The sequence below is a fragment of the Phyllobates terribilis genome, unplaced genomic scaffold, assembly GCF_046119375.1.
Source record: "Phyllobates terribilis strain yellow unplaced genomic scaffold, ASM4611937v1 Scaffold_3__8_contigs__length_932513732, whole genome shotgun sequence".
NCBI classification, from domain to species: Eukaryota; Metazoa; Chordata; class Amphibia; order Anura; family Dendrobatidae; genus Phyllobates; species Phyllobates terribilis.
In genome coordinates, this window is record NW_027362763.1 from 686445655 (window position 1) to 686471596 (window position 25942).

The 25942-nt window shown below is 50.4% G+C and overlaps 1 protein-coding gene across 1 annotated transcript in view; it reads right to left on the reverse strand.

Annotated features, from left to right (window-relative positions):
- LOC141257386 (calpain-2 catalytic subunit-like) overlaps positions 1-25942 on the reverse strand; it is a 280695-nt gene that overhangs the window by 113369 nt on the left and 141384 nt on the right. The window contains exons 8-10 of the mRNA XM_073671879.1: positions 23497-23571; positions 5197-5354; positions 4356-4516 (exon numbers count right to left, since the gene is read on the reverse strand). Coding sequence (XP_073527980.1) covers positions 4356-4516; positions 5197-5354; positions 23497-23571 — 394 coding nt within the window. The remainder of the gene's footprint in view (positions 1-4355; positions 4517-5196; positions 5355-23496; positions 23572-25942) is intronic.

Consider the following 25942-nt stretch of genomic DNA (forward strand, 5'->3'; position numbering starts at 1 on the left):
CTGGGCAGCCCCATTAGTTTTAGTCAAAAAGAAAGACAACACCATGAGGATGTGTGTAGATTACCGGAAAATCAACCGTATCACACACAAGGATGCGTACCCCTTACCAAGGATAGAGGAGTCATTGGCTGCTTTAAGATCTGCTAACTTCTTCTCTACCTTGGATCTCACTAGCGGGTACTGGCAGGTTCCTGTAGCAGAGGCGGACCGGGAGAAGACCGCATTCACCACCCCGATGGGACTTAGCGAGTTCACCTGCATGCCGTTCGGACTCTGCAACGCACCAGGAACCTTCCAACGCCTAATGGAGTGTTGTCTGGGCCACAGAAACTTCGAGACGGTCCTGTTGTACCTGGACGATGTCATCGTATATTCCAAGACGTATGAGGACCACCTGAAACACCTGGCGGAAGTGTTCGAGGCTCTGGCGAGTTACGGCCTAAAGGTGAAACCCTCCAAGTGTCACCTCCTGAAACCAAAGGTGCAGTACCTGGGACACGTGGTGAGCGCTGACGGAGTGGCTCCCGACCCCGATAAGATCACCGCAATTAAGGGATGGCCAAGCCCCTCCAGCGTAAAAGAAGTGCGGCAGTTCCTCGGGTTGGTAGGCTACTACCGAAGGTTTATTCCCGGTTTCACCAAAAAGGCAGCACCTATGCAGGACCTCCTGATAGGCCAGTCCCGGAAGGCCAAGAACCAGAAGCCGCCCTTCAAATGGGAAGAGCTGGAAGAAGAGTCCTTCCGCCAGCTGAAGATGGCCCTCACGGGGGACGAAATCCTGGCGTACCCGGATTATAGTCAGCCCTTTATCCTCTACACCGACGCCAGTAACATCGGGCTAGGAGCCGTACTGTCCCAGATCCAGCAGGGGAAGGAACGAGTAATCGCCTACGCCAGCCGAAAACTGCGACCCACCGAAAGGAACCCCGAGAATTACAGCTCATTTAAGTTAGAGTTCCTGGCCGTAGTATGGGCAATCACTGAGCGCTTTAAGCATTACCTCGCTTCTTCCCGGTTCACCGTGTACACGGATAACAACCCGCTGACACACCTGGACACGGCAAGACTCGGTGCCCTGGAGCAGAGGTGGATGGCCCGTCTGTCCAACTACGAGTTCACAATTAAATACCGGGCAGGACGCTCCAATACCAACGCGGACGCCCTGTCCAGGATGCCCAACCTGCCGGACGGAGGAGAAGATCCGGAGGGACTGGAAGAAGTTGAACTCCCTGCGTTCCACCGTCATGGGACTATTCAGTATTCCCACCGGGTAAGGAGTAAGCAGGCTGCTACGTTGAACCCCTTACTCCACTACAACTGGGCGGAAACGCAAGACAGCGACCCTGCCGTCCGACTGGTGAAGGAGATGCTGACTCGGCCGGAGGCTCGCCTTGAACCAGACGCTCCGGAGGAAGCCAAACAACTATGGGCAGAGAAGAGTCGACTGTTCCTTTACAAAGGGAAGTTGTGCCGCAGAATGGTTAACTCCCGGACGCATGAATTACTCTGGCAAGTAGTGGTGCCACGAAGAGACGCAGCCATGGTGATGGAGGCATACCACGACGGAGCTGGACACTTTGGGTGGAAAAAGCTGGAGTTCCTGCTGCGCGAGCGGTTCCACTGGGTAGGCATGAGGGGAACCATCGAGAAGTGGTGCAGAGATTGTGGCCCGTGCAACCTGAGAAGGAAGGACCGAGCCAGCCAGAAGACTCCCCTGCAGTCCATCGTCACCCGGCAACCGTTGGAACTGGTAGCCTTGGATCATGTAAAACTGACCCCAAGCAGAAGTGGCTACATCTACGCGTTAACCATCGTGGATCATTACTCCCGGTTCTTGGTTGTCGTCCCCGTCAAGGACTTAACGGCTCAAACAGCAGCTAGAGCCTTCCAGCAGCACTTCTGCCGTCCACACGGGTACCCGGACCAAGTGCTGACGGACCAGGGACCTGCCTTTGAAGCGGAGGTCTTTCAGGAATTCTGCAATCTGTATGGCTGCCGGAAGATAAGGACGACACCCTACCATCCGCAGACTAATGGACTTTGTGAAAAAATGAACCAGGTGGTAATGGATCTTCTAAAAACGTTGCCCCTGGAAGAACGCAGTCTGTGGCCTGAAAAGTTGCCCGATCTGGTGGACCTATACAACCACATCCCGGTAGGTTCCACCAACTGTACCCCGGCTTACCTAATGAGGGCAAGACCTGGTAAGTTACCTGTTGACCTGGAAATGGGAGTCCTGACCCCCGAGGACACTTCACCAGAAACAGACTGGGACACAGAGAGGCAGCAGCAGTACCGGAGAGTACAGGAGAGCGTGGAGCGAAGTCTCTGTCAGGCTAGGGAAAGACAAGAGAAAACTTACAACCAGTATGCTCCCGCTGTTCCCCTGGTACCCGGAGAGCAGGTCTTGAAGAGGAAGAGATGGCTCCACAAGTTGGACGACCAGTGGGAGAAGGACCCGTACACCGTACTGCCCTCAAGCCACGAGAACCCGAAGGTCTGTACCATCAGTAAAGACGGAGGGGAAACCACAGCCATTGTATCCCGGGACCACCTGAAGAAGTGTCCCGAACAACTGAGGAACCCTGAAGAGGAACAAGAAGACCATCGACCCGTGGAAGAAAGGGAAGATATGGTTAGTACCGTGCTCGGGGACTTTCCTCAGTCTTGGACTCAAGTCAATGGTGCAGTTGTGGTACCCGTACTCACCTTCCTCCAACCATCATCCCAAGAACCTACGGAGCAACGGGTAGAGCTGGAAGAACAGCCGGTCCAGGAGGCAGAAGACTCCACACAAGCAGAACAGGAGAATCAACCCTCTGCTTATAGTGAGCCTGCCGTACCCCTAGTGAGACAAAGAGCCGGTAGACAGCTGCCCAGTTTACCCTTGACAGCTCCTACACCCTGTAGTTCAGGGTCAGACAGTCAGCTCCGTAGGTCCACTCGGGCCACTAGAGGCCAGTTACCCGCACGCTGGAGAATTTAAAGTGTATAAATTGTTTTATTTATGTTTTTCTGTGTCTTGTTGCTTGTGTATAATTTTGTGTTTCTAGTTATTTTTAGGAAACCTTGGTGGATTTACCGGGAATCCTTGTATATAGTTGGAGCGTAACCCAGGATGGACTAGAGACTGTTAAGGACTCGGGGTAGGACAGACCCCTACCTGGTTACGTCTCCCTGTGTTGGTGAAATGGACACCTTTGCTTTTCTTCAAAGACTGCATCCGGTTGCGAACACGCCGTAACCATCTTATGTGTTTTTTCTTATAGTATTGTTATTGTTATACTTTGTTATGTTTTTCTAAATGTGTTTAGTCCCGGAGTACTAAATTTCACTAGGGGGGAATGTGATACCCCAGGGGTCTGGTTGCCACAGTGATAGAGATATTATGTCTGAGAGCAGGTGGGAGGTCCTTTGGTCAGGGATCCTGTGCATGCCACACCTCCTGCCCAGTCTTGGGAGGGGAAGAACTTCCCCTGTATAAACCCGGGGCTGAGGCAGGGTGAGTCAGACAAGGAGAGTGGAGAAGAGAAGCAGCATAGGAAACAGCAGAGTTACAAGGAGTCAGGGGCTGGCAGCTACAGAGCTCGCCCTGACTAAGAAGATTCTTTACCGGACCCGGAGTCCGAGGCTGTGGGGACTAACTCCTACCCAGCAGCAGAATCCGTCGGGCAGGGGATTTCAGGTCCTCTGGCCCAGAAGCCCGAAGGCACGGTCACACGTGTGGGACCAGCACCGCCATCGTGGAGCGGAAGCCATTAGAAGGCCCCGAGTCACCGGCCATACGGGTGAGCACCACACGGTACACTCAGGGACGTGGGCTACTTACATCAGCTTCTAGCAAGGTAGCCAGAAGAGTACAGTCAGTTTGGGAGGCCTACAACTACGCCTGGCCAGGGGAGATCCCATCTGCTCAAAGACTGACCAGGCCCCGTTTGCTAGCAAGTACTCCGGGAGGGTCTGTTGTTGTTACCAGTAAAGACCCTGAACTACACCGCACCGTCTCTGAGTGGTTCCTGCTACCCCCATCATCCACGTCGGCTGCCCTGAGGCCATACCCCTCCCGTTGGGGGTTATACTATCACGCTGCACAATCCTACCACCGGCCTCAGCGGTCTGCCCTGCAGCAGCAGCTTCCTGGCTGCACTCAACGGGTGGCGTAGTCATCAACTATTTACTACTAATAGACTGCCGTCTAGTTTGACTCCCTGGGCACGGACCGGGTCACCGCCACGAGATTACAACCCTCCACGGATCCGGCTCCGGGTAAGCTCCCGCGTGCGCACCGCAGCGCGACACAGGCCCAGGGGCGCGTCATCATCATATGTGAATAGTGGTAAGAGAAAAATCATAACCTTATATATATAGAAGCCCAGGCGAAGGTAAGCCGCACACTTAAGTTTCATCTTCCTTCGGTCTTTCTGTATCAGAGACACAACAACTGGACACATCTTGCTGGTGTCACCATCAAGAGCTTCCAGTGTGAACGAGTACTGAGGGTTGATCCAAAATGTGTCTGTAAAAGAGAAGGAAAAACTAGGAACCGCTTATTATCTTTTTAGTAATTTGTGGATGTGTCTGTTATATGAGAAAGCTGATTGTATGATATGTCTCTCCCTCCTTGTATTCACTTATGTATTGTATGGTTGGACTACTTTGGGCAATCCAATTTTATTGGAAAATTCCACCTCCAAAAACTGGATCAGAAGCTGTGAAACTATAAAATAAAAAAAATGACTATACATAGTTTTACAGTTGTTAAGGTTGAAGAAAGACACCAAGGTCAATCAGTGATCCTAACCCGTTGTTCCTAAAATTTATCAAAAATAGCCATTCACTTTGTGCATACAACTCTTATGCAGACCGATGAGCCTCCATGGTTACAGACTACAAATTATACCCAGCATGTAGTCTGATCCTGTATTTGCTACTTTCTTTGCTTCATCAGTTTCCTGTTCTTGCTAAGCACATGGAAGCACATGCACAGCTCTCTCCATTCAATCCAGTACAACGAAATAACGAGAGCCGCACATGCACCACTACCCTTCTATTCGCGGCAGAGAGTGACAGGGCACTGTTCTCAAGATCAATTCAGACCCCAAGGTAAATGTCCCACTCCACCAAGGGCTTTGGTTTCCTGAGTACGTAATATGTCTATGATCGTAGACATCTGTATAATGTTTGAAGCATTTTTACCCAAAGAGTTTCTCCCTCCAGCTGTGCTTCCTTTTTTCCAGCTTCCATTGATTTCTGTCAGGCACCACTTATAATTGTCACCACAGCACACCTCACTCATGTAGATGTCACATATCGCCACACGTATATACTCTTTCAGAAAGTCAGGGTAGCTAATCCTGCAAACGAGAAAAACTATATTTTTACAGAATTTCAAAACTTTTCGGAGCTCAGACATTTGGAATGAAAATTTTCTGAATTATAGTATACTGAAGAGAAATAAATTTAGGGGGTTAAATGGCATATATGGGATAAGAACCACTTAGAATTCTATATGCGTTTTCTAAATTGAACAGCCCCTTTAAAATCTGAATTGCTAAACTACAGGTGTGTTCTCAAGTTCCTTTTTAGGAGCCCACTGCTCATCAGGCTCTCTGAGCCAATCGTCGAGCTCAGCAGTCACCTACTGTTCAAATGGAACCCTGCGAAACTAAAGGATGGGGGATGTGTTGCGGGAAAGATGGGTCTAAAAAGAGCACCGGGTCAGGTGACATCTGTAATACAGCTACCCGATATAAAAGGCCAGAGTGACAAGGCAGGAAGAGAATTGGTGCCAATAAGTGAAACCAGCAGGACGTGGGTTGATAGGGACTAAGCGGCTGAATCGCCGATACGTGCTTGGAGGCCTAGACCAGCGGGGCATCATGAGCCAGGGAACGAAGTACTGACGTCTCCAGTCAAAACCTGTGAACCAGACTATGCCAGTTTAGACTTGAGGCCTAGCCCGTCGCCAGTCAAGACCCATTAACCAGACTACATCGGTCAAGATCGTCACAGGTCAAGCACTGAAGACCAGTGTGAATCTCAATCTGGAAGTGTACATCCGCTGTGGTGGTCAGGAGATGTAAATGAACTGGACCGTTACTTCCAACGCTGACGTACAGTACAGGATTCAGTCTGGCGCTGTGCAGCAGACGGGCCGGGGGCTGGCCAGTGTGAAGAGGGCCCATAGAGTGTTACTTAACTTTGTTATAAGGACTTGTGGCCTAGCGGGAAATATGTTTACCCCATTAGCGCCTATAACTTAAGTGAACCGTGTTGGAGGACCATTTTAGTGGGATTGTTATAGAAGTGAACGTCGCACCTACTTAGAAGTAGCTAGATAGAATAGAGAATTCCTGCTGCAAGTATTATTGTGTGTTTATTGTCATCTATGCAAATATTGTATACTCTTAATATCCTGTATTTGAATGATTTACTTCCTACAAAATTACCCTCTCCTTATATTCATGTTAAGAAAATATATTGTTAAGTTGGTTAATTCCTCCTTGTCCTTGTCTGCGTGTTGCATCCCAGCAACCTCTTTACGGTTGGACCTGGGGAGAGTGAGTACCTGTTCTGTTTATTATGTTACATATAGAAAGTGACGCGCCCCCTGGGCCTGTGTTGTGCAGGGGAACCCGGAACCGGGTCTGTTGTAGAATGCTGGGGGTTGTAGTCTCCGTGTGGCGGTGACCCGGTCCGTGCCCAGGGTGGTCAAACCAGTGGCAGTCTATTTGTATTGTAATAAGTGTCCGACTACGCCACCCGTGGATTGCGGTAAGTGGCGACCGCCGCTGCGCTGCAGACCGCTGAGGCTGATGTTGTTTGCACAGCCGAGTATGGGATGACTCCCCACGGGAGAAGTATTGCCTCAGGGCAGCTAATGTGAGAGATGATGGGAGTGATGGCGCGAGCGTCCCAGTGCTAATGGTGCTGGTGCGGCAAGGAATCACAGAGACGTGAGGTGCAGTTCAGGGTCTTTACTGATGGTACAAGGCAGACCCTCTCGGGAGTACTGGCTAGTATAAGGGGCCTCGTCAGTCTGCGAGCAAGCAGGAGTTCCCCTGGCCAGGTGGAGTTGTAGGCCTCCCCGTTTATCTGCACTCTTCCTGGCTACCTTGCTGTCAGCGGTTACAAGTAGCCCACGTCCCTGAGTATACCGTGTGGTGCTCACCCGTATGGCTGGTGACTTGGGGCCTTCTGTTAGCCTCCGCTCCTGGATGGCGGCGCTGGTCCCTTCTTTGTGACTGAGCCTCCGGGCTTCTATGGCCAGAGGACCTGGAATCCCCTGCCGGCTGATTTCTGCTGCTGGGTTTATATCAGTCCCCACAGCCTCGGACTCCTGTGTCCGGTTTTAGTGTCTTCGTCCAGGGCGAGCTATATCTCTGCTCAAAGCCCCTGGCCTTCTGCCTCTGCTCCTACAGAGCTCCTGTTCTTGCTTTCCCTCTCCAGGCTCTGACTCTGTCTGCAGCTTCACTCACTAATCCCGCCCCAGACCCAGTTTATAAGGGCAGATTCCTCCCCTCCCAGGTCTGGGTGGGCCGTGTTGCATGTTTAGGGCTCCTGACCAGAGAAACCTCCCACTTGCTCTCAGACATAATATCTCTATTACTGTGGCAACCAGACCCCTGGGGTGCCACATTCCCCCCTAGTAAATTTTAGTACTCCGGGACTAAACACATTTTTAAAGAAACATAAATACAAGGTATAACAATAACAAGACAACATATTTACGAGAAGCTTTAGTCTGTTGAGGTCACGGCGTTTCCGTGACCGGGTGTCCATATCACCCAATGTGAAGTTTATGAAACAAAGGGGGTGTCCATGTCACCCAACAAGGCGAAGTCTTGGCACAGAATAGGGGACCTGTCCAAAGCAAACCCCTTGCGTTGTCCTTGGGCGTGGCTGCAAGGGTAGACTAACTACTTTGGGCCGCAAGGAGGCCACGCCAGACAGGTTTTCTCTTCCGCGGCCGTCTTCACAAGAGGCACCAAGGTGCAACTATCTACAAAACTGTTCCGGTTATCCAGTGTCCATAACCTGTTAGTCCAAATAAATCTGCAGGGTAACTGAGAAACATAATTAGTAACAGGCAACAAACATAAACCATAAACATTTTTCAATTAACAGTCAACTTTACAGTGCATTGGTTTAGATTCTCCAGGGAGCGGGCAACTGACCTCTAGTGACTCTAGTGGACCTACGGAGCTCACTAACTGGTTCTGCACTACAGGGTGTAGGAGGTGTTATGGGCAAGCTGGGCAGCTTTCTGCGCACTCTTTGGCTCACTAGGGGCACAGCAGGCTCACTACTAGCAGAGGGTTGATCCTCCTGTACTGCTGGTGTGGACTCTTCTGCCTCTTGGGCCGGCTGCTCTTCCAGCTCTACCGGTTCCTCTGTAGGCACTTGCGGGGCTGGCTGGAGAAAGGTGAGGATGGGTACCATGACAGCGCCGTTTACTTGTGTCCAAGACCGGGGGAAGTCTCCGAGTACGGTACTGATCATTTCTTCCCTTTCCTCTGCGGGTTGAGGGTTTTCTTGATCTTCTTCAGGGCTTTGCAGCTGCTCGGGACACTTCTTCAGGTGGTCTCTGGAGACAATGGCTGTGGTTTCTCCTCCATCCTTACTGATTACGCAGATTTTTGGGTTCTCATGGCTTGATGGCAGTACGGTGTACGGGTCCTTCTCCCACTGGTCGTACAACTTGTGGAGCCGCCTCTTCCTCTTCAAGACCTGCTCTCCAGGTACCAGGGGAACAGCGGGAGCATACTGGTTATAAGCCTTCTCTTGCCTTTCTCTAGCTTGAGACAGACTTCGCTCGACGCTCTCCTGCACTTTCCGATACTGCTGCTGCCGTTCAGTATCCCAGTCTGCCTCTGGCGAGGTGTCCTCAGGCGTCAGGACTCCCATATCCAGGTCGATAGGCAGCTTACCAGGTCTTGCTCTCATTAGGTAAGCCGGGGTACAGTTGGTGGAACCTACAGGGATGTGGTTATACAGGTCCACCAGATCGGGCAGTTTCTCAGGCCACAGACTGCGTTCTTCCAGGGGCAGTGTTTTTAGCAGATCTATCACCACCTGGTTCATCTTCTCGCAGAGTCCATTGGTTTGAGGGTGATAGGGCGTTGTTCTTATCTTCTTGCAGCCATACAGGTTGCAGAACTCCTGGAAGACCTCCGCTTCAAAGGCTGGTCCTTGGTCTGTCAGCACTTGGTCCGGGTACCCGTGTGGACGGCAGAAGTGCTGCTGGAAGGCTCTAGCTGCTGTTTGAGCCGTTAAGTCCTTGACCGGGACCACCACCAGGAACCGGGAGTAATGATCCACGATTGTGAGGGCGTAGACATACCCAGATCTGCTTGGAGCCAGTTTCACATGGTCCAGGGCTACCAGTTCCAGGGGCTGTCTGGTGATGATGGGCTGCAAGGGAGTCTTCTGGCTGGCACGGTCCTTTCTTCTCAGGTGGCACGGGCCACAGTCTCTGCACCACCTCTCGATGGCTCCTCTCATGCCTATGTGACACCCCAGGGGTCTGGTTGTCACAGTGATAGAGATATTACGTCTGAGAGCAGGTGGGAGGTCCTTTGGTCAGGGATCCTGTGCATGCCACACCTCCTGCCCAGCCTTGGGAGGGGAAGAACTTCCCCTGTATAAACCCGGGGCTGAGGCAGAGTGATTGAGTCCAGGAAGAGCAGAGACAAGAGCAGCATAGGAAGCAGCAGAGTCACAAGGAGTCAGGGGCTGGCAGCTAAAGAGCTCGCCCTGACTAAGAAGATTCTTTACCGGACCCGGAGTCCGAGGCTGTGGGGACTAACTTCTACCCAGCAGCAGAATCCGTCAGGCAGGGGATTTCAGGTCCCCTGGCCCAGAAGCCCGAAGGCCCCGAGTCACCGGCCATACGGGTGAGCACCACACGGTACACTCAGGGACGTGGGCTACTTACATCAGCTTCTAGCAAGGTAGCCAGAAGAGTACAGTCAGCTTGGGAGGCCTACAACTACGCCTGGCCAGGGGAGATCCCATCTGCTCAAGGACTGACCAGGCCCCGTTCGCTAGCAAGTACTCCGGGAGGGTCTATCGTTGTTATCAGTAAAGACCCTGAACGCTACCATACCGTCTCTGAGTGGTTCCTGCTACCCCCATCATCCACGTCGGCTGCCCTGAGGCCATACCCCTCCCGTTGGGGGTTATACTATCACGCTGCACCATCCTTCCACCGGCCTCAGCGGTCTGCCCTGCAGCAGCAGCCCCCTGGCTGCATTCAACGGGTGGCGTAGTCATCAACCGTTTTCTACCGCTAACAGACTGCCGTCCAGTTTGACTCCCTGGGCACGGACCGGGTCACCGCCACGAGACTACAACCCTAAACAGATCCGGCTCCGGGTAAGCTCCCGCGTGCGCAACGCAGCGCGACACAGGCCCAGGGGCGCGTCAACTTTGGCGTAGTCGGCAGGATCACGTGCCCGCAACCACCGGGTACTGCGTGCCTGAAAAGCAAAGACTGTTCAAACTTACCAGTGGTGAAGATTCCCGCCATCGGTGAAGATTCCCGCCATCCGGCGCCATCTTCAGCCTTCTTCCCGCCATCGGTGAAGTTTCCCGCCATCCGGCGCCATCTTCAGCCTTCTTCCCGCCATCCGTGGAGTTTTCCCGCCATTGGACGCCATCTTGAGGACGCCGCGCGGGAAGAAGAGGGGCGTGGACTCCGAAAGCGCGCGAGAACTGAAGCCCCGCCTCACGTCCGGACGTTGCGTAAGGTCCTGGAAGGAGCCCAGCAGACGCCGACGTCACAGGAGCGCGACGGAAGGTCCTCAACCCTGACGATCCACTGCGGAGCCGCGGCCTACGGAAGAGGATCATCGCAAGGTAGGCCACGGTCCACTAGGGGGGAGGAAGATGTCGGATACGGAGGAGAGCTTCACTACCTCGACCCCCGCCAGCGCCACCGCTGCTGCAGTTATGCCCTTCACCATGCCATATATCCCGGGAGCAGCTTGGCTACCCCAGTACTCAGGGGAGTCACATACCCTGCATGACTTTAGAGAAAAGCTGGATAGCCTCTTCCAGGTGTACCCCCTCACAGAAGAGCAAAAAGTGAGCATCCTGGTGGCCCAACTAATCGGGGCAGCCAAAAGAGAAGTAAAATCTTGGCCACCTGGGAGGAGGACTGTCGCAGAGATACTAACCCGGCTGAGGGACACCTTCGATACCCGCACCTCAGCCGAGATCAAGCTTAGATTCTACGGGTGCAAGCAGCGAGCGCATGAGAGTATAAGGGACTATGCACTAAACCTACAAGAGGCCCTGAGGGCCATAAAGCAGACCGACCCTGATGGGGTGGGAAACGAGGACAGGCTGTTGACTGAACAATTTATAGAGGGTTTATATTGCAATGCCCACCGAACCCAGTTGCGGGCAATGGCCTTACAGGATCCCCATCTGGACTTTGCACAGTTCAAGGATAGAGCTATCCGGGTGCTCCGAGAACCAGCACCGGGTGGCGTTGTGACCCACAGGCGCCCAGCTATTACTTACCACCAGGAGGCGGCGCCCTTGTCGGCAGGGCCTGTGGGAGCTGATGCGCAGGCTTTGGACAATGACCCGGCTCCAGACCTACACCATCAGGTCCAAGAGCTAGTTAAGAGCGTTGCTGCGCTAACCCGAACTGTGCAGTCTTTACAGGTTTCCACTCCAGGGAAGATCCAGCTGGCATCCGGACCGGAGGACATCCCGTGGCGTCGACCAAGGAGGACCCCACCGGCCAGAGGAAGACCCAGTGACCGATACAGCGAGGACGGACGACCCATCTGCCGCCGCTGCAATCAACCCGGACATATGGAAAGGTACTGTTCTTTAAACGGGCACAACCTGGGGTAGAGGGCCAACCCCCAGGAAAAAGATCACCAGGCCCATCGAACTGGCGCGACAGATATGTGGGAGGACGTCCAGTCTTGCCTGTGGTACTGGATGGCATTCCCATGAGTGCCCTACTGGACACCGGGTCACAGGTCACCACCATCCCGTACGTGCTCTTCAAGCAGTACTGGAATGACTCGGATATTACCCGCTACCCTGACGACGACTTGAGTATCATCGCCAGCAATGGTCAGCCCGTGCCACAGATCGGATTTAAAGAGGTGACCATCAAAATTGGTAGAGTCGAACTGGCCGCACAGGGACTGATCATTGTAGACATTGACAAACATGAGAGTCACCCAAAGATAACTCTAGGAACTAATGTAATTGAAAATTGTCTTGCAGAGGTGATTTTCCTTTTACAGCAGGTTGCCAAGAATGCCAGCTCCGGCGAGCAGCGGGTGCTCCAGAAAGAGATCCGGGCACTGATGCAACGGCAACAAGTGGAACTCTCCGGCGGTGAGATTGGTAGCGTAAGAATGTGTGACCCTTTTCCTATTGCCATGCCCCCAAAAAGTGAAATGATGATTTGGTGCCGGGCAGCTATTGGTCTGAGAGGTAGAGATTACCAGGCAATGGTAGAACCAGTTTACTCAGATAGTAGGCCCACCATTTTGACAGCACGGGGGGTGGTCAATGTACGCCATGGGAGGGTGCCCGTTCGCATAATAAATATCGGGGAGAGGGAAGTGTACCTGCCCCGGTATGCCACGCTAGCCAAATTATATACCACTAATCAAAATTCTATACAATTTGTGGAACCCTTGCCTCCATCTCACCCGGAGGAAGGTAACGGCTCTAAGAAAGACATGGAGGACTGGTGTCAGCAACTACATCTGGGTACTGACTCCACTCCCTCACACCAGAAACAAGGAGTCTATCGGGTGGTTCAAGAGTATGAGAGAGTGTTTAGTAAACACCCGTTAGACTTCGGGCGAGTCAAGGGGGTAGAACACCGCATCCCCACGGGAGATCATCCTCCCATAAAAGAGAGGTATCGACCCGTACCCCCTGCACATTACCAACACGCCAAGGGGATGCTTAGAGACATGAAGGAGGCTGGGGTAATCCGGGATAGCTGTAGCCCCTGGGCAGCCCCACTAGTTTTAGTCAAAAAGAAAGACAACACCATGAGGATGTGTGTAGATTACCGGAAAATCAACCGTATCACACACAAGGATGCGTACCCCTTACCAAGGATAGAGGAGTCATTGGCTGCTTTAAGATCTGCTAACTTCTTCTCTACCTTGGATCTCACTAGCGGGTACTGGCAGGTTCCTGTAGCAGAGGCAGACCGGGAGAAGACTGCATTCACCACCCCGATGGGACTTAGTGAGTTCACCTGCATGCCGTTCGGACTCTGCAACGCCCCAGGAACCTTCCAACGATTAATGGAGTGCTGTCTGGGCCACAGAAACTTCGAGACGGTCCTGTTGTACCTGGACGATGTCATCGTATACTCCAAAACTTACGAGGACCACCTGAAACACCTGGCGGAGGTGTTCGAAGCTCTGGCGAGTTATGGCCTAAAGGTGAAACCCTCCAAGTGTCACCTCCTGAAACCAAAGGTGCAATACCTGGGACACGTGGTGAGCGCTGACGGAGTGGCTCCCGACCCCGATAAGATCACCGCAATTAAGGGATGGCCAAGCCCCTCCAGCGTAAAAGAAGTGCGGCAGTTCCTAGGGTTGGTAGGCTACTACCGAAGGTTTATTCCCGGTTTCACCAAAAAGGCAGCGCCTATGCAGGACCTCCTGATAGGCCAGTCCCGGAAGGCCAAGAACCAGAAGCCGCCCTTCAAATGGGAAGAGCTAGAAGAAGAGTCCTTCCGCCAGCTGAAGATGGCCCTCACGGGGGATGAAATCTTGGCGTACCCAGACTATAGCCAGCCCTTCATCCTCTACACCGACGCCAGTAACATCGGGCTAGGAGCCGTACTATCCCAGATTCAGCAGGGGAGAGAACGAGTGATCTCCTATGCCAGCCGAAAACTGCGACCCACCGAAAGGAACCCCGAGAATTACAGCTCATTTAAGCTAGAGTTCCTGGCCGTGGTATGGGCAGTCACCGAGCGCTTTAGGCATTACCTCGCTTCTTCCCGGTTCACCGTATACACGGATAACAACCCGTTGATACACCTGGACACGGCAAGACTCGGTGCCCTGGAGCAGAGGTGGATGGCCCGTCTGTCCAACTACGAGTTTACAATTAAATACCGGGCAGGGCGCTCCAATACCAATGCGGACGCCCTGTCCAGGATGCCCAACCTGCCGGACGGAGGAGAAGATCCGGAGGGACTGGAAGAAGTTGAACTCCCTGCGTTCCACCGTCATGGGACTATCCAGTATTCCCACCGGGTAAGGAGTAAGCAGGCTGCTACGTTGAACCCCTTACCTCACTACAACTGGGCGGAAACGCAAGACAGCGACCCTGCCGTCCGACTGGTGAAGGAGATGCTGACTCGCCCGGAGGCTAGCCTGGAATCAGACGCTCCAGAGGAAGCCAAACAACTATGGGCAGAGAAGAGTCGACTGTTCCTTTACAAGGGGAAGTTGTGCCGCAGAATGGTTAACTCCAGGACGCATGAACTACTCTGGCAAGTAGTGGTGCCACGAAGAGACGCAGCCATGGTGATGGAGGCATACCACGACGGAGCTGGACACTTCGGGTGGAAAAAGCTGGAGTTCCTGCTGCGCGAGCGGTTCCACTGGGTAGGCATGAGGGGAACCATCGAGAAGTGGTGCAGAGACTGTGGCCCGTGCAATCTGAGAAGGAAGGACCGGGCCAGCCAGAAGACTCCCCTGCAGTCCATCGTCACCCGGCAACCGTTGGAACTGGTGGCCTTGGATCATGTAAAACTGACCCCCAGCAGAAGTGGCTACGTCTACGCGTTAACCATCGTGGATCATTACTCCCGGTTTCTGGTTGTCGTCCCCGTCAAGGACTTAACGGCTCGAACAGCAGCTAGAGCCTTCCAGCAGCACTTTTGCCGCCCACACGGGTACCCGGACCAAGTGCTGACGGACCAGGGACCTGCCTTTGAAGCGGAGGTCTTCCAGGAATTCTGTAATCTGTATGGCTGCCGGAAGATAAGGACGACACCCTACCATCCGCAAACTAATGGACTTTGTGAAAAAATGAACCAGGTGGTAATGGATCTTCTAAAAACGTTGCCCCTGGAAGAACGCAGTCTGTGGCCTGAGAAGTTGCCCGATCTGGTGGACCTATACAACCACATCCCGGTAGGTTCCACCAACTGTACCCCGGCTTACCTAATGAGGGCAAGACCTGGTAAGTTACCTGTTGACCTGGAAATGGGAGTCCTGACGCCCGAGGACACTTCACCAGAAACAGACTGGGACACAGAGAGGCAGCAGCAGTACCGGAAAGTACAGGAGAGCGTGGAGCGAAGTCTTTGTCAGGCTAGGGAAAGACAAGAGAAGACTTACAACCAGTATGCTCCCGCTGTTCCCCTGGTACCCGGAGAGCAGGTCTTGAAGAGGAAGAGACGGCTCCACAAGTTGGACGACCAGTGGGAGAAGGACCCGTACACCGTACTGCCCTCAAGCCACGAGAACCCGAAGGTCTGTACCATCAGTAAAGACGGAGGGGAAACCACAGCCATTGTATCCCGGGACCACCTGAAGAAGTGCCCCGAACAACTGAGGAACCCTGAGGAGGAACAGGAAGACCATCGACCCGTGGAAGAAAGGGAAGATATGGTTAGTACCGTGCTCGGGGACTTCCCTCGGTCTTGGACTCAAGTCAATGGTGCAGTGGTGGTACCCGTACTCACCTTCCTCCAACCATCATCCCAAGAACCTACGGAGCAACGGGTAGAGCTGGAAGAGCAGCCGGTCCAGGAGGCAGAAGACTCCACCCAAGCGGAACGGGAGAATCCACCCTCTGCTTATAGTGAGCCTGCCGTACCCCTAGTGAGACAAAGAGCCGGTAGACAGCTGCCCAGTTTACCCTTGACAGCTCCTACACCCTGTAGTTCAGGGCCAGACAGTCAGCTCCGTAGGTCCACTAGGGCCACTAGAGGCCAGTTACCCGCACGTTGGAGGATCTAAATGTTTAAGTTGTTTTACAATGTTTACCTGTTTATTGTTGCTTGTGTGTAATTTTGTGTTTCTAGTTGTTTTTAGGAGTCTTCGGTGGATTTACCGGGAATCCTTTGTATATAGTTGGAGCGTAACCCAGGATGGACTAGAGACTGTTAAGGACTCGGGGTAGGACAGACCCCTACCTGGTTACGTCTCCCTGTGTTGGTGAAATGGACACCTTTGCTTTTCTTCAAAGACTGCACCCGGTTGCGGACATCCGTGACCATCTTATTGTGTTTCCTTATTGTATTTTATTGTTCTTTGATATACCTTGTTATATTTTTCTAAAAAATGTTTAGTCCCGGAGTACTAAATTTCACTAGGGGGGAGTGTGACACCCCAGGGGTCTGGTTGTCACAGTGATAGAGATATTACGTCTGAGAGCAGGTGGGAGGTCCTTTGGTCAGGGATCCTGTGCATGCCACACCTCCTGCCCAGCCTTGGGAGGGGAAGAACTTCCCCTGTATAAACCCGGGGCTGAGGCAGAGTGATTGAGTCCAGGAAGAGCAGAGACAAGAGCAGCATAGGAAGCAGCAGAGTCACAAGGAGTCAGGGGCTGGCAGCTAAAGAGCTCGCCCTGACTAAGAAGATTCTTTACCGGACCCGGAGTCCGAGGCTGTGGGGACTAACTTCTACCCAGCAGCAGAATCCGTCAGGCAGGGGATTTCAGGTCCCCTGGCCCAGAAGCCCGAAGGCCCCGAGTCACCGGCCATACGGGTGAGCACCACACGGTACACTCAGGGACGTGGGCTACTTACATCAGCTTCTAGCAAGGTAGCCAGAAGAGTACAGTCAGCTTGGGAGGCCTACAACTACGCCTGGCCAGGGGAGATCCCATCTGCTCAAGGACTGACCAGGCCCCGTTCGCTAGCAAGTACTCCGGGAGGGTCTATCGTTGTTATCAGTAAAGACCCTGAACGCTACCATACCGTCTCTGAGTGGTTCCTGCTACCCCCATCATCCACGTCGGCTGCCCTGAGGCCATACCCCTCCCGTTGGGGGTTATACTATCACGCTGCACCATCCTTCCACCGGCCTCAGCGGTCTGCCCTGCAGCAGCAGCCCCCTGGCTGCATTCAACGGGTGGCGTAGTCATCAACCGTTTTCTACCGCTAACAGACTGCCGTCCAGTTTGACTCCCTGGGCACGGACCGGGTCACCGCCACGAGACTACAACCCTAAACAGATCCGGCTCCGGGTAAGCTCCCGCGTGCGCAACGCAGCGCGACACAGGCCCAGGGGCGCGTCACCTACCCAATAGAACCGTTCACGCAACAAGAACTCCAGCTTCTTCCATCCGAAATGCCCTGCTCCGTTGTGGTATGCCTCCAGAACCATAGCCGCGTCTCGTCTTGGGACCACTACCTGCCAGGTCAACTCATGCGTTCGAGAGTTAACCATTCTCCGGCACAGCTTCTCCCTGTAGAGGAACAGCTTACTTTTCTCCTTCCACAGTTGCTTGGTCTCCTCCGGAGCATCTGGGTCAAGACGGGCATCGGCCTGGGTCAGCATTTCCTTCACCAAATGGACTGCGGGATCACTGTCTTGCGTCTCCGCCCAGTTGTAGTGGGGCAAGGGATTGAACGTCATGGAGCGCCTGTCCTTCACACGGTGGGGATACAGGGTAATCCCATGACGGTGGAACGCAGGGAGCTCATCTTCTTCCAGATCTTCTGGATCTTCCCCTACGTCCGGTAAGTTCGGCATTCTAGACAGGGCATCCGCGTTGGCATTTGATCGTCCTGCCCGGTATTTGATGGTGAATTCAAAGTTGGACAGGCGGGCCATCCATCTCTGTTCCAGGGCACCGAGCCTTGCAGTGTCCAGGTGTGTCAACGGGTTGTTATCCGTGTACACGGTGAATTTGGAGGAGGCAAGGTAATGCTTGAAATGTTCGGTCACTGCCCACACTACTGCCAGGAACTCCAGCTTGAATGAGCTATAATTCTCAGGGTTCCTCTCCGTGGGCCGTAGCTTTCGGCTGGCGTAAGTGATTACCCATTTTTTCCCTTGCTGGATCTGGGACAGTACGGCTCCTAGCCCGATGTTGCTTGCGTCCGTGTGGAGGATAAAGGGCTGGCTGTAGTCTGGATATGCCAGGATTTCATCCCCCGCGAGGGCCATCTTCAGCTGGCAGAAGGACTCCTCTTCCAGCTTTTCCCACCTGAAGGGCGGCTTCTGGTTTTTGGCTTTCCGAGATTGACCTATCAGGAGGTCCTGCATAGGGGCTGCCATTTTGGTGAAACCGGGAATGAATCTTCGGTAGTAGCCTACCAACCCGAGGAACTGCCGCACTTCCTTTATGCTGGAGGGTCTTGGCCAGTCCTTAATCACGGTGATCTTATCAGGGTCGGGAGCCACTCCGTCAGCACTCACCACGTGTCCCAGGTACTGCACCTTTGGTTTCAGGAGGTGACACTTGGAGGGTTTCACCTTTAGGCCGTAGTTTGCCAGAGCTTCGAACACTTCTGCCAGGTGTTTCAGGTGTTCCTCGTAGGTCTTGGAATAGACGATGACATCGTCCAGGTACAACAGGACCGTCTCGAAGTTCCGGTATCCCAGACAGCATTCCATCAACCGTTGGAAGGTTCCTGGTGCGTTGCAGAGCCCGAACGGCATACAGTTAAATTCGCTGAGACCCATCGGGGTGGTGAATGCGGTCTTCTCCCGGTCCGCCTCTGCTACAGGAACCTGCCAGTACCCGCTAGTGAGATCCAAAGTAGAGAAGAAGTTAGCAGATTTTAATGCAGCTAAGGACTCTTCTATCCTTGGTAACGGGTACGCATCTTTGTGTGTGATACGGTTGACCTTCCTGTAGTCTACACACATTCTCATAGTGTTGTCTTTCTTTTTCACTAAGACTAGTGGAGCTGCCCAGGGGCTACAGCTGTCCCTGATTACCCCAGCCTCCTTCATGTCTCTAAGCATCCCCTTGGCGTGTTGGTAGTGTGCAGGGGGTACGGGTTGGTATCTCTCCTTTATGGGAGGATGGTCTCCCGTTGGGATGTGATGTTCTACCCCCTTTACTCGCCCGAAGTCTAGCGGGTGTTTACTAAACACTCTCTCGTACTCTCGAACCACCCGATAGACTCCCTGTTTCTGGTGTGAGGGAGTGGAGTCAGTACCCAAATGCAGTTGCTGACACCAGTCCTCCATTGGTTTCTTAGAGCCGTTACCTTCCTCTGGTTGAGATGGAGGCAAGGGTTCCACGGCCTGTACAGAATTCTGGTGTATGGTGAACAATTTGGCTAGCGTGGCATACCGGGGCAGGTGTACTTCTCTCTCCCCGATATTTATGATGCGAACGGGCACCCTCCCATGGCGTACATCGACCACCCCCCGTGCTGTCAAAATGGTGGGCCTACTGTCTGAGTAGATGGGTTCTACCATTGCTTGGTAGTCTCTACCTCTTAGACCAATAGCTGCCCGGCACCAAATCATCATCTCACTTTTTGGGGGCATGGCAGTAGGGAACGGGTCACACATTCTCACGCTACCTATCTCACCACCAGATAGTTCCACCTGTTGCCGCTTCATCAGTGCCCGGATCTCTTTTTGGAGCACACGCTGCTGGCCGGAACTGGCGTTCTTGGCAACCTGCTGTAAAATGAGAATCACCTCTGCAAGACAATTTTCAATCACATTAGTTCCCAAGGTTATTCTATGGTGACTCTCATGACGGTCTATGTCCACTATAATCAGTCCTTGTGCCGCCAGTTCGACTTTACCGATCTTAATGGTCACCTCTTTGAATCCCACCTGCGGCACGGGCTGACCATTGCTGGCGATGATACTCAGGTCGTCATCTGGGTAGCGGGTTATGTCCGAGTCATTCCAGTACTGTTTAAAGAGCACGTACGGGATGGTGGTCACCTGTGACCCAGTGTCTAGTAGGGCACTCATAGGAATGCCATCCAGTACCACAGGCAAGATTGGACGTCCCCCTACGTATTTATCACGCCAGTTTGATGGGCCTGATGGTCTTATGCCTGGGGGTTGGCCCTCTACCCCAGGTTGTGCCCGTTTAAATGACAGTACCTTGCCACATGTCCGGGTTGATTGCAGCGGCGGCAGATGGGTCGTCCGTCCTCGTTGTATCTGTCGCTGGGTCTTCCTCTGGCCGGTGGGGTCCTCCTCAGTCGGCGCCACGGGACGTCCTCCGGTCCGGATGCCAGCTGGATCTTTCCAGGAGAAGAGACCTGTAAAGACTGCACAGTTCTTGTTAGCGCGGCAACGCTCTTAGTCAGCTCTTGGACCTGATGGTGCAGGTCTGTAGCCTGGTAACTGTTTAAAGCCTGCGCATCAGCTCCCACAGGCCCTGCAGACAAGGGCGCCGTCTCCTGGTGGTAAGTGATAGCAGGGCGCCTGTGGGTCACAGCGCCACCTGGTGCCGGTTCTCGGAGCACCCGGATGGCTCTGTCCTTGAACTGTGCAAAGTCCAGGTCAGGGTCCTGTAAGGCCATTGCCCGCAACTGGGTTCGGTGGGCATTGCACAGTAGACCCTCAATAAATTGTTCAGTCAACAGCTTATCTTCATTTCCCACGCTGTCAGGGTCTGCCTGCTTAATGGCTCTCAGGGCCTCTTGTAGGTTTAGGGCATAGTCTCTTATACTCTCATGTGCCCGCTGTTTACACCCGTAAAATCAGAGCTTTATTTCGGCTGAGGTGCGGGTATCAAATGTGTCTTTCAGCCGGGCTAGTATTTCTCTGACAGTCCTCTTCCTCCCAGGTGGCCAGGACTTTACCTCCCTTTGGGCTGCCCCGATTAATTGGGCCACCAGGATGCTCACTTTTTGCTCTTCTGTGAGGGGATACACCTGGAAGAGGCTATCCAGTCTTTCTCTAAAGTCATTTAGAGTATGTGACTCCCCTGAGTACTGGGGTAGCCAGGTTGCCCCCGGGATATAGGGCAGGGTGAATGGCATGACTGCTGCAGCGGTTGCGCTGGCGGTGGCTGTGGCAGTGGAGCTCCCCTCGGTATCCGGCATCCTCCTCCCCCCTAGTGGACCGTGGCCTACCTTGCGATGCTCTTCTTCCGTAGGCCGCGGGGAGGAATCTGCCCTTATATTTCTACTTTTTATACTCTTCATATAGTTTTACACTTCTTGTACTATGAATTTAGTAAACATCTTCTATCCATTAATCAATATACTTTCATGTATAACATATACTTACCTGCATTATCCTGTTTTCCAAGTGAAAATTATATTTATTGGCACCATCATGTGGTAATTTTCATTTACTACAATCACAGTGTGTGCTATGGTGATCTTTCCTCCTGAGACTGCCTCTATAGAGAGTTCCAGCAGCACGCATACGCGAGTGATGTCCGGCTGTCTCCCCACCTCCTGTATATTCAGTTCCCTTTAATGCCGCAACTCAGTGAGTGACGTCGGAGGTCACATGACAAGGGTGGTGCTAATTTGGGCATGAATCATCCCATGCCGAGTCTTTCTTCAATTGGCCTGTGCTGCATTTTTAAATCTCCCTTACCCTGATGAAGGCATCGACAAAACGCGCGTCGGGGTGGGCGCATCATGTATTATTTATTTAGCATGATCTGTACCTACACTGAATATTTGTATATGTGTCATACCTACCTATATATTCAGATATGTCAATTCATTATCATTTGCATCCACATGAACGGTCAGTCATTGTTTTAGGTTAACTGTTTAGCTAAATTATATCCATAATATTTCCGTTCATGTTCACTATGGTACATGTGACATATCCACCTACCTATACAGGGGTAAATAAGTATTTGATCCCTTGCTGTTTTTGTAAGTTTGCCCACTGACAAAGACATGAACAGTCTATAATTTTAAGGCTAGGTTAATTTTAACATTGAGAGATAGAATATCTAAAAAAACATCAAGAACATCAAATTGTAGAAATTTTCTTGATTTTTTTACATTTTTTTGCATTTTGCAGTGAGAAATAAGTATTTGATCCCTCTGGCAAACAACACTTAATACTTGGTGGCAAAACCCTTGTTGGCAAGCACAGCAGTCAGACGTTGTTTGTAGTTGATGATGAGGTTTGCGCACATGTCAGGAGGAATTTTGGTCCACTCCTCTTTGCAGATCATCTCTAAATCATTCACATTTTGAGGCTGTCGCTTGGCAACTCGGAGCTTCAACTCCCTCCATAAATTTTCTATGGGATTAAGGTCTGGTTAGGCCACTACATGACCTTACTGTGCTTCTTTTTGAGCCACTCCTTTGTTGCCTTGGTTGGGATCAAGGGATCAAATACTTATTTCCCCCACTGTATGTATTCATGTTAAATATTTAGTGTTTGTACTCACATACACCTTTAGTCCGTTTCTCATCTAACCATACATTTTTATATCATACTCTTGGTGGTTTTATGTATAATTACACTTAAACTTATTTGCTCCCGTGTATAAGTTTTCTGTATACTATTGACAATCTCATGCAGCATGTCTCCCTACCTTACCTATATATATGTCGCTTTTACTATATGCATCTATATTATGCTCCCTTTTTCTTACATTTGTGTGTCCCCCACACCTTCTGTACTTTACAAATAAATTATATTTTTATGATTTCATACATTGCTCTATAGACTTTTTTATCAGTTCTTTTGTGTTTTGCTCTCCTCTATTTTCCGATTAGTCTTTCTTTGGCATTATATTCTAGACATATGCACACATATATTTTTCTTATTTATTTATATACTTACCTAATTTATAACCTTGTGTATCCCGGTGCATACAGTATATATTTGTCTGGTTCCTTGTGACTCCTTTTATGTGCTGCAATAGTATTGCATTATATAATGGCAATGTTGGTATTCTTGGAAGCTCAGCGTCTAGGTGAGCTTCATTAGAGGACAAAGATGGCAGTGACGAAGACCTTCAGCAGACCTATGGCGAGTATGGTAACCCAACAGTGTACCACAGGAAACAGATGGAACTGTTGCACAACATCGGGGCAAACTCTATTTAAATGCCACTGTCAGAGATTGACAAGGGCATTTAATTGGTTAATAGCCACGGGAAGAGCTCAGCCCTGGCCATAGCTGATAGACACAGAAATCGGCTATGTAATGTAGCTTGTAGCGCAGAAGGCGCTGTTCCTGTAATAATCACTTTATGCATTATCCTGGCAACACACTGTACAGCACTGCGGGCAGCTGACATAGTTTGTGGGGGGCAAACTGTTTTATTTAGGGCAGCACGGTGGCTCAGGGCTGGGGTCCAGGGTTCAAATCCCACTAAGGACAACATCTGCAAGGAGTTTGAATGTTCTCCCCGTGTTTGCATGGGTTTCCTCCGGGTTCTCCGGTTTCCATTCCACACTCCAAAGACATAATGATAGGGAATGTAGATTGTGATCCCCAATGGGGACAGTGCCGATAATGTCTGTAAATTGTCTGAATTTTAAAGCGCTGCAGAATATGTTGGTGCTATATAAAAAAAAAGATTATAATTATTATTACACAGGTAACTCACCAAAACTCTCCGTCATTCTTCGCAATGTTGAGTTCTGCTTTAATTTGGGGATCCACATCATTCCACTCTTCAGAACTAAGAGGAAATGAAAAATTTATAAAAATCAGAAATTCAATTTGCTACCCTACTCCTACAACTCAGTTTTGAGCAGAATGGGGTGACATTTTGTAAGGTGTCCCTACCCGATCAGGAATGCTGCCTGTGCACAGTACTAATGTATAATCATTTTACATTGACACTGTATTGTACCTGATGAAAAAACAGGAATGCTGCAGCAAAAGCTAATTTGAAGGAGGGTTAAAAAAAAATGAAACATACTAGAGATTGGACTAATATATTGGTAGCACTCTTGCCACATCAGTATTTTGTGGCTGCTGGATGGGAGCCCTGCAACCTGCCTCCTTCCTGCTGTCATTCGCGGCTCCTCTTTTAACTAGCTTACCTGGCACAATGTAGTGTGTGCATCACGCTGCACCAATAGCTGACCTGGCACAATGTAGTGTGTGCATCAAGCTGCACCAATGATGTAATAATATTGCACTAGTTTAACCCATCCACCGATCCAGATTTTCTGTTTTTTTGTTTTTCTTTTAGTTTTTGTTTTTTACTCCCCCTTCTTTCATGAGCCATAACCTTTTTATTTTCCTGTTCACATAGCCATATGAGAGCTTGTTTTTTGCGGGACAAGTTGTACTTTGAATGCCATCATTCATTTTATTTTGTGATGCACTGGAAAGTGGGAAACATTTTTAAGTGCATTGAAATAAAAAAAAAAGTGCTATTTCGCAATATATATATTTTTTATTTACCATGTTCATTATACTGTAAATCTGACCTAGCAATATAATTTTCCAGGTCAGTACGATTACGCAGATACCAAATGTGTCTAGTTTTTTTATTTAAGTGGTGAAAAAAATCATAAATTTATAAAAAAGAAAAAATTTGATGGGGTTGCCATTTTACAAAACCCGTAAAGCTTTAAATTTTCAGGATATGGGGCTAAGGTGATGGCTTTTGCGCCTTGGGCTGACATTTTTACTGATACCATTTTGGGGTACATATTATGTTTTGATCGCCATTTATTCTAATGTTGTGTCTGCAAAAAAATTGTAATTCTGGTATTTTGATTTTTTTTCTCACTACGACGTTTAGAGAAACAATGAATCCTGTGATAAAATAGGCAGGGAAATGTGTTACATCAGAAAGCAGCAGCTGCAAGCCCCGGCTGTTTCGTCTGTATACTCACTTATCATAAGTGACTTTTGCTTCCTCTCCTGCCTAAGAACTGTGGTATGTGTCAACCATGAACAGGAGCAGCTATACACGGTCGGACACAGCCATTGCACAGTAGATAGCAGGGGCACATATATCAGATTTTCTTAGCACAGGAACATTTTCTTTTAACACATTCAATTGTGGAACTTATTATTCCAATATTTATTAATTAAAATGTACTTTATTCATGGGAAAACCTCTATAAAGAAGCACACCCATAAACATTTTTACAATTGCTCATTTTGCCCTTCTACCCAGCTAATTCTTCTCTTTTTGATTAGGTATATGAAATCACATGATTATAAACAGACTAACTGAATCCTTCTAAGCTCTATGAAGAAACAGGAGGTTGTAAATCACTGCAAAAGTCCCTAGCAGGGGATGAGGGAGCAGCTGGGTCAGGAGTTGAAGAGGGGAATGATTTATGCAGGAAAAAGAGACTTCCTGTTGTCACATAGAGAAGTAGCTGGGTGGAAAGGCAAAAGGAGCAATTTTAAGTACACAGTGCTATATAATAGGATTATTGCAATTAAATTAAGAGGAATTAAACTTTGGTGGGAGGAGTGCTTCAATAAAGAAAAGGCTTTTAATGCTGCAAAAAAAAAAAAAAAGTAAATGATATGCTAATTCATTTATCAGTAAAAAGTCGCTGTCATTTCCCGACATACAGTACAGACCAAACGTTTGGACACACCTTCTCATTTAAAGATTTAAAGATTCAAGAGAATGCCAAGAGTGTGCAAAGCAGTCATCAAAGCAAAAGGTGGCTACTTTGAAGAACCTAGAATATAAGACATATTTTCAGTTGTTTCACACTTTTTTGTTAAGTATATAATTACACATGTGTTAATTCATAGTTTTGATGCCTTCAGTGTGAATGTACAATTTTCATAGTCATGAAAATACAGAAAATCTTTAAATGAGAAGGTGTATCCAAACTTTTGGTCTATGCTGTACCTACATCACTCCAGAGCACGGAAGTGACATATCTGCTCTGAACAGCGTGGTCTCTCTGCTCAGATAGTATACCATGTTCAGTGATGGGGACTGAATGTGAGCACTGCTCCTGGGGACATTCTGATAAATTAATAGAAAATATTTCCCTCCTGCTCCTCAACTTCCCTATTTATCATGGTCACTCTGGTCTGTGATCTGATCAGAGTGAAAATTC